General features: G+C 39.5%; 1 protein-coding gene across 1 annotated transcript; it reads left to right on the top strand.

Annotated features, from left to right (window-relative positions):
- The first annotated feature begins 4419 nt into the window (after nt 1–4419).
- LOC139737920 (uncharacterized) lies at nt 4420–8281 on the top strand. Its single transcript, XM_071648587.1, has 2 exons — nt 4420–4618; nt 7257–8281. The coding sequence occupies exons 1-2, from the start codon at nt 4420–4422 to the stop codon at nt 8279–8281; spliced, it is 1224 nt and encodes a 407-aa protein (XP_071504688.1).
- Nucleotides 8282–9347: the final 1066 nt, after the last annotated feature.

The following is a 9347-nucleotide window of genomic DNA, read 5'->3' as shown; positions in this document are numbered from 1 at the left end:
GTGTGTGATTACAGAAATTTTGCATTTCGACATTAGCAGTAACATTCGTGAAATTATACTCAAAAAGGATAGGATAAAGTTTTTGTATTAAGCAACGTAACTAGTTTCGTCAAAGCGGCTATAAAAATTGAAGAGATAGGCTTCTTTTCATTACGTTTTCCGGAGGTGTTTGCGTCCTTCTTCGCTTTTCTTTTTATGACAGTAAGTCAATGCTCCCCTGCATGTTATTTTTGTAACTTCATCAGTACCGTAAACATTTCTTTTATTCACAAAATGACAAAATATTTCAATCCATGCAAAATGTGGGTGAAAACCCGGGTAATGTGAACTATTTGCAAGCAAAAGGTTGTTCTATAAACGCTCCCTTGTGACGTTGACTACAACCCACGCGTATAAGGGCGTCTGCTTGACTTTTGAAATGTGTGTCTAAATAAATCCTTTTTGAAGACTTTTTTTTTTTAAACAATGATATTCCTGTGGGGAAAGTGACATGTTTTGGGATGATGATTTTTTGGTCACGTGTGTCTGCAGGTAGGCTTTTTAGGGTGTATGTTATTGATAAGGTCGCCGTATCATTTGCTTTATACGGGGGAGAATGTGTGCGCAAATGTGTCAGTGTAAGGCAGTGTGGATACTGAATGTGCATGTTTTTGGTGTGATACTTTGATAAGCTGCTTTGTCTTGCCCGGGTAGCGGAAGCGAGACAATATGCGTAAGTCATTTTTCCGTCGAAGTTGTCGTCGTCGGCTGCGACGTCGTGAACGATTTGGTGCACTCTCGGCTCTAACTTTCCACAGCTTTGTGCTGTGACCACCACACTCTCGCCACAGTTTCATAATCTAAAGTTCAAGTTCGAATATTGCTGAAGTCTGACAAGGTCAAAGGTCAATGAACTTGCCCTAATAAGCACTGTACTTACAGTACTCTCTAAAAAAAATCGAGTGAAAATTTTCACTCTAAAAAGAGTGAAAACAAAAAAGAGTGAATTTCGAGTGAAATTGGAGTGAATTTTGAGTGAAAATGCTCATTTTCACTCATTTTGGAGTGACGTCAGGGATCACTCCAAAATCTTCGAGTGATCCCTGACGTCACTCCAAAATGAGTGAAAATGAGCATTTTCACTCAAAATTCACTCCAATTTCACTCGAAAATCACTCTTTTTTGTATTCACTCTTTTTAGAGTGAAAATTTTCACTCGATTTTTTTTAGAGAGTATACGCCAGTTCGGAGTTAGCTCATGGACACTTTGGTATACGAATGACCTTTCTTTGTTTCTCAGTCGATTGGGGGCACTTCACTCTTTTTTAGAGAGACATAATGAGAACATGGCAATTTATGGGATTCATCATCAATTGTGTTCATACAAAGAATGAACTTGCGTAGACTAGATAACCAGAATGATCCGTCAATTAACACTTGGGAAAGCATCTATTTCATTATTTTGCATTGAATGTAATTAACAATCTCTTTCTTATATTGCCATTGCCAAATACCACTTTTGCTGTCGGGTGGATGTGCTGGCAAGCAGCATTTATAATGATTACATGAATAACCATTACATCACAAATGCTTATCCCAGTGAATTTAAAAGCCAGCATGCCTGTTGGTACGAAAGACCTTTTTTCTGCTCATACTCAAAGTGGAACTCCGAACTGGCTTATTGTGGTGTACTCTCAAAAACTTTCCACAGATTGGAACTATGACTACCAACACTCACATCACAGGTACATGACCTAGAAATGCCGGTCACGTTCGAATATGGGTATAGTCCAACAAGGCCAAAGGCCAAATGGTCAATGAACTTTACTGGATAAACACTATACACATAATATTGTGGTGTACTCTCAATTAATTTCCACAGCTTTGAGCTATGACCACCAAATTCACACCACAGGTACATCACCTAATGATGCCAATCAAGATCGAATATTGGTGAATTCTTACAAGGGCAAGGGTCAGAAAGTCAATGAAATTTACCTGATAAGCATTGTACTTTTAGTATTGTCGTGCACTCTCAATGACTTTCCACAGCTTTGAGCTATGCACTACCAAATTCAAACCACATATAGGCATACATCACCTTAAGACAGTGGCGGATCCAGGGAGGAGCGCACCGGCCCCCCCCCCCCCCATATTTTTTGTTAAAACAAAAGAAATAAAAAGAAAAATGTGGGAGGGATGCGTGCGCCCCCCTTTGATTTTGTAAAGGCGCCCCCTCTTTACAGAATTCCTGGATCCGCCCTTGTAAAAATGGCGGTCAAGCTCAAATATTTGTGAATTTTGAGAAGGTCGAAGGTCAAAATGTTAATGATCTTTCTCTGATAACAGCCATATATTGTGTGCGCTCAATAACTTTCCACACACGCAGCTTTGAGTTATCACCACCAAACTCACGCCACAATACATCACCTAATGATGCCCGTCAAGTTAGAATATTGGTAAATTCCGACAAGGTCAAAGGCCAAAAGTCAATGAACTTTCACTTAAAATACTATGATTATAAATTGCCATATATGCAGGCGAGACATCAATGGCGTTTGTCTTGTAATCATGTACTACTGCGTTGACCATGCATGCTCATATCATTTATTACCGAGAGAGCATGATTTCGTATAATAAGGTCTTCATGTTGCAGTTTCGTTCCCTTTTGAAGACTTTATCATATCCCTTTTGAGAATGTTTTTGCGACTTTTAGTGCTGATGTTGAAATGCAGATTTTCTGCAATCAAGCACATCTTACCTTTGGCCAATATATTACAACACAATCACATGTCAGTTGTATACATGTATAGCAATCACGCATTTGTCGCAATCGATTCATCGTCGCTAGCATACTGCAGCACAACAGGACATTGATGCGGATTATGTCGAAGTTTTACTATTTGATTTCATGTAAAGGGGAAAAAGAAGATATTAATGAAGATCGGCGGTAGACAGGTCTAATGGAAACTCATGAGGCAATGACAGCATCACTTGATAATTTGCATATCAATGTGATTGTTATGGACATCAATGTTTCGTGATAACGTTTCAAAACATTTTATCTTAGGGCCGATTTTTTTTTTTTAATTCAGAGTGTTTCATATTAAATGTACTCTATTTAGTAAAGCACACCTGATATAGTGGAGTTACATTGTGAGGAAATCACATATGCCATGTTTTTACCCTTCATAGTACATCGGTATTTACGTCATCGCTTGTATTGATAATCTATAACTGTCTCTTTCATTAGATTTTCTCTGTCAGCCTGATGTAAATATCTTTTATTCCTTCATGAATTGCATGGCAGTTTTTAGAAGCAATGTAAATGGTTTCGTCAAAACCGCCTTAAAAACTGCAGACAGTATTTTTCATTTTTTATTTCATTTCATTTTTCAATTTTTTTTGGGAGGGGGCACAGGTTTTCCGGAGGTGTTTGCTTGCTGCATCTTCACTTTTCCTTATATGACAATAAGTCAATGCTCTGTTGCACACTATTTTTGTAAATATATCTGTACCATAAACATTTCCTTTTATTCGCTAACATGACAAAATGTCTAAATTGATGCAGAATGTGTTTTTAAAAGGTTACAATATGTTCTACTCGCAAGCAAAATGATCGTTCTACAGGCCTAAATGCTCCCTTGTGACGTTGTATATGACCCATCGGCCTGTAAATGCGTCTGATTGACGTGTGTGTGTGCTTAACTTTATAACATTTTAAACATACATCAGTGCTTTAGGACAGCTTATCCGTTTTGTTTTTGTTTTTTCGGTCACGTGAATGATCTCACAGGAGAGCATTTTTGCAAACGAACACACAAAACTTTCATTTCCACGTCCGGCACGCTGGGGGAAATGAGATGATACATAATTAGGAAATACATTCAGACAACGATTTATTTATACTTAGCCGGCATAATGAATATATCACCGAGAATTGTTTCAAAACCCACGAATATCACAAATCAAATGACTCTGCACCTGTATGTCATCGGTCACTTTCTGATCATTATTTGATTGAATAAAAACACAACAAATGGTGATAGTAATTCCGACTCTATACATCTCCACTTCCACGAAGATTGAATTTGAAAACATTGCTTTAAGAGTTTGTAAAGTTAAGTAGGTTGGCCCATTTCAGATCCGCTCAACTGATATTCAAGTCTCACGATTAATCTACACGAAATGTATACTGATTTAATATTTTTCTGTATCATTTTATGAGTACAGACTTTTCCATTCTCATTTATCAAAATCGGGAATGCTTCATTTACAATATTTTTTCATAGATGTAAAATGTCTTGTGTCGTCTTGTCGCGTCTCATTGCCTTTTAACTTTGTACGTTTCCGTTTTCTCTCCAGACGAATGTAAAGTGATTATGATAAGTCACACGGTCTGCCAGACAGGGTACGTGCACGTTGGCACATCCTACAGCGATGACCGTTGCCGTTCCCGTCGAGCGTTATTCTCCGTTTCCATGGAAACACGCATCCCATCACCCCTGCTCCGAGCATCAACCTTACTGCTGTTACCATGACAAATCCTCCGCAGCATCTGACGGTATCTCCGTATCTCATGACGTTTCAACGAGCAATCAACATTACAATGGATTCACGACGAACGCTTCAAGCTTAGGTAAAGATAAAAAGAAACAAAGAAATAGAAAACAGAGAAGACAATCTTTTACAATAAAATTACCTTTTCCACTGTAAAGCGTCCACAGTCTACAATGAAATTCATGCCTCGGTTTAATCAGGTTTATAGCGGACTATGCCACTGTCATACGTAGGTGTGAATTCTGCTTCGTATATCGTTATGTCTTAGCATTCTGAGCGAGTGCACTTACGCCAGTGCGTGGGCGTTTGGGCATGTGCTGTGAAGTGCATTTCTTCTCTGCTAATTATGTAGTCATGTTTTGTAACACGACGTGTTCGAAAAAAAAGGAAGAAGAATCGATACGTTGTTATGAAGTTTCGTTTAATGTCTGATTTGATCCCAGTGTATCAAACTAAATGACTCTTCTGTATCGACCTATCCCGAAATATGATAGACCCAGAGTCTAATCACATCATAACCCCATCCCGACATCGTTTGTGAATAATCCATTTGTTCAATTTGGGATAACTGGTTAGTGGCGGTGCATGGGCGTGACGCATTTACACTTGGTAAGCTGACGAGAGCTTACGATATGTTTTGTGGAGATACATGCAGTATTTTCCTCACGAAGATGTTTCATTCCGTGCGATAGGGGAATTTGCTCTACTTCAAACTTTTGCTTAAGATCTGTCTCTCGTCCTTACTGTGAGAGAGGCATGACTTAACCCTTTCTGTGCCAGGGACTTTGGACAGTATGTGCAACGCTATGAGATTTTCTGTGATCATTAGCACTCAGAGCATGCAAAGAGTTTAGAGATTTCCCTGCATTGACAAACCTGCTTTGAGATAATAAGCAGACAAAAAGCAGATAGCTTGCAACTATCTTGATGGCGGTCTCCTGCTTTAAATTATCCCTCTCATTTACCGAAAAATATATACTATATAATAATATACTTCTTATCTTATTGACATGTTTTTTATATGTTTATTGTATGATACTTTTGCCTACGTTTTTCTTCTTTTGTAATACTTTTGTTGAACATTTTTTATCATTGCATATGTCATCGTTCGTATTTCTATAGAATTTTAGTTTGAATTGTATTTGCCTGAATGCAGTAATAAATCAAACCAAACCCCCCCCCAAACCAATCTGAGAGCCATTGCAGTAACTCATCCATGAGATGGTTTCCCTTGAAATATCAAAAAATATATATACAATATAATGTCGGTTTTGGCCGTATGGCTTTGATGTTGTTTGTGTAAATGATCCTTTCTTGTATCCACTTTCAAAACGAACGAATACTGTAATATTATTTCTCCCTTATGAAGTTTGCTTGAGGGTATATAGAGTTCATGAGTATTGCAGGAGCGTATTATATATATATGCATGTATATGTATATCTTTGAGGAAATGTAGGAGCTTTTGATCTTTCGCGTATAGACATGACGAGAATTACGCAAGCTACGTCACAGACACGTGACCAAGACAACTCGTTATAGGTGGCCACGTGACGGGCGCCATTTACTAGAAGGGCTGTGCCGACAGTGAAATGCTCATAACTTTTGTACTATCTGTTCGATTTCCCTAAAATATCCCATGACCTTTCACAGTGCTTTCATAGCTTTCATGGATCATCAATTCTCCATGGAGTCCATGTTTTCTGTAAATTTCCTTCAGGACGGAATCCGTATTGATTTTGCAGTGAGTTATGAAACCTTCGTCAATGCGTTCAGCTCCTGAAATCAACTGCTACGAATAAAGCATCTAAAGATATTCATATTCGATGACTCCGAATATGATGTTTTTGTGTGTTGTTTTTTACCACGTGAGTCGACGATACTAGAAAAGAATAACTGTTTTACTCAGGATCGCAGCGAAGCCTTTCCATAATAAAAAGAAGGGGCTACAAAACGGTAGGCACACGGGACCTCCAGCATCATACATCAAGAAAGCATGTACTATACAAGTCAGGTCTACTATCCGTGTGACAATTTATCTATCGCAGAATTCTTTATTACCATTACAGAATATATCTGTTTATCAATACGTCTTGCAGAATTTCATCCTCTAGTCTTTACGAAAGTGAGGATTGAATATGAAAGTATCGACGATGTGAGCATGGTCGGAAAAGGAGGGATGATAAAAAAGATCAAGTGTCACTTCGGTTGTTTCTTTCTGAATGTCATTTTCAGTGATGATACCGGCAAAATGTATCACTGTAATCTTTAATGTAGCGTATACCGCTGCGTTCGAAGTAATTTCGTCACTGATAAGCTAACTTCCCTTGTTTTATGATTTGAATGAATTATCTTTTGATATAAGAGAGTGCTAATGAGGAGAGGAAATAAACGAGATCGTGTAATTGGATATATTTTACAACCAAAAGTTATCGTATAACAGCGAGGATTCATTTTGATACAAAATAACCCGAAGTATTTGCAAAATAATGAATGTTTTTACCTTCATAGTTAGCCAGAAATGATACTGCCAATTAAATGCATGCCAGAAAACAACAACAAACCAACCCCCCCCCCCCAAAAAAAAAAAAAAAAAAAATGCAGACCTGATGACGTACTTGCCAGTAGCGAGTCACATCGAAGGTCAAGCTTGACTATTTGAATTGTTTATTTGGATCACACACATTCACAGTCCATTCAATTTCTTTCAATCTTTCAGACGCGTACACAGCAGACGACGTTGGTTGTACAATCACACAGCGCAATGCTGCGCCACGAGTGAAGCGAGAGGACGCTACTTCTTTTCGACATTGGACCATGGGAGGACGAAGTGGTGTTGACGAAGAGGTCGCCGACGAAGAAAGAAACGACCGCGAAGATGAAAATGCATCCGTCTGTAGCATCGGTTCCAAAAAGCGGAAACTCTCTGACATGCTCGACGATGGTTGTAGTGATTGTGCCTGTAGAGTTCGTGGTGACATGACGATGATTTCCGAACCGTTGCATATTAATCCGACCGAAGTGGTGGTCAGGTGCTGTACCGAGTGCGGTCCCACGCAGGGATGCTGCAACTGCGATCCAGACGATTTCTTTCCGGACGTGAGCAGTGAGATAGAACTGCCAATGTGCTACGACGGCGAAGAGTCCAAACAGAGGACCATATCCTGCGTGGATTCGTCGTCGACTGATATAATGGACAATGTCATACCGGACATCCTGCCATCGTGCAGAACTACGGATATACTTGGGAATCCAGACAGTGATACCTGTCTGGAGGGTATGATTGCCTACGATAGAAAACGTGTCCTTGACATCTCGCTCCACAAGATGCGCTGCATTGACGATCCCGAGGTGTCCCTCCGAAGGTCGGTCCTAATCGCCAACATGGTGACAAAACTCCGCAGCGAGATTCGGCAAGAGGATTACTGTCGGACGGTACTGCCAAAGAAACGCCGCAGCTTCAGGAGAACTTGGCACAGAAGCCCGGAAGGGCTGCCCGAATCGCTGTGCTTCTACCAAGGCCATCAACCGCGACGGCGATTGGCCGACGATCTCATGTGGGACGTGTATCCGACCAATGACATGATCCCTTACAGTGGCGGGAAGCACGTGGAGCAGGTCCAGACGGACGATCACTACCATGAACAATCTCAGGATAATACTCAAGAGGAAGAAAAGAATTCTCTTCTTGGGGATATCGATAGCATTTTTCAAAGTCTTATGGCATGTGTTGGCGGGCCTTAACGAACATTATTTTCTCTCTTTCATTATGTTATGATACATTGTGCAACACAGTTGGTCAAATTACTGCCGGAATTATTGCCACATTCTATTTAAATTCCATATGCAGTTTCATGATAATCTGCAGATCAACATGATGACCCGACAACAGAGTCGCAGAAATGCTTTTTGATTTGCGAATGGTGATGATACAATTTCCTACACCAGCTGATGATTAACATTTCTCATTTCTTCTGTCGAAAATTGTTAAATACAGATGCCAATCCTCTAGTCAGAGGATAAAAACTTACCTAGGACGAGACGGCCAAATATTGTTTGTTGTGTATATGTAATATTTTGACAATTTTTTTGTGTTGTTGAAACACCAGTGGATCATTACACCCATTTGATAAGTCAGTACTCATTTTCGTTCTTGCTACTGCAATTTCTCTTTTCGAAGACATTGTCGTATGCATGTGAGGCATTTTGATAAGGGCCGCAACCATAATCTGTCTGAATACATCAAGACAGTGTAAATCACCATCAATACCTCATCATGCTTATGGGCTTAATATGATGTTTTGATATACACCTTCGCATGCATGATCGCTGTTGGAAAGATTTCACGATAAGGGTAATGTCGATCAAAGAGTAGAACAATACAGATGCTTAATGTTCTTGAAACGTATGCAGAATCCCATCCGCTTTGTCATTTCACAGTCGCTGAAGGCCAGCTAAATGTCACTCGTGATAATTTTTGTCTTTAAGTTGCATTGTCTGCGGGACAGCCATGAGTCATTGTGTTCTGTTTGATTGACTAGCTCTCTCACCTACGCACGCAAGCACTCTCTCTCTACGCTCGAAAGATTGCACGATCCAACACATTTATATCATGATATGACTACAATGAATGTATTTTTCGCGCCATAACGGTCAATCTCGACTCTGTATGATGAAACATAAAACTGATCAACAAGCATCCTTTCCGACCGATTTTCATTTACAAATAAAAGCTATGTCATGCTTTAAAGTATAGAGAAGTTGCTAGAGAATTTGCCGACGCACGTTTTTGTTGTTGTTGTTGTTGTAA

Source organism: Diadema antillarum, unplaced genomic scaffold (assembly GCF_040938485.1).
Source record: "Diadema antillarum isolate AM-2024a unplaced genomic scaffold, OU_Dant_1.0 seq00000715_RagTag, whole genome shotgun sequence".
NCBI lineage: Eukaryota > Metazoa > Echinodermata > Echinoidea > Diadematoida > Diadematidae > Diadema > Diadema antillarum.
Note: the sequence above shows the minus strand (reverse complement) of the source record. Positions and strands in the feature narration are given on the sequence as shown.

Bases quoted from the DNA above. Each gene is read 5' to 3' on its own strand.
- LOC139737920 (XM_071648587.1), top strand. From the start codon at position 4,420: ATGACCGTTGCCGTTCCCGTCGAGCGTTATTCTCCGTTTCCATGGAAA. The intron at 4,619-7,256 runs GTAAAGATAAAA...TCAATCTTTCAG, and splicing joins GACGAACGCTTCAAGCTTAG to ACGCGTACACAGCAGACGAC.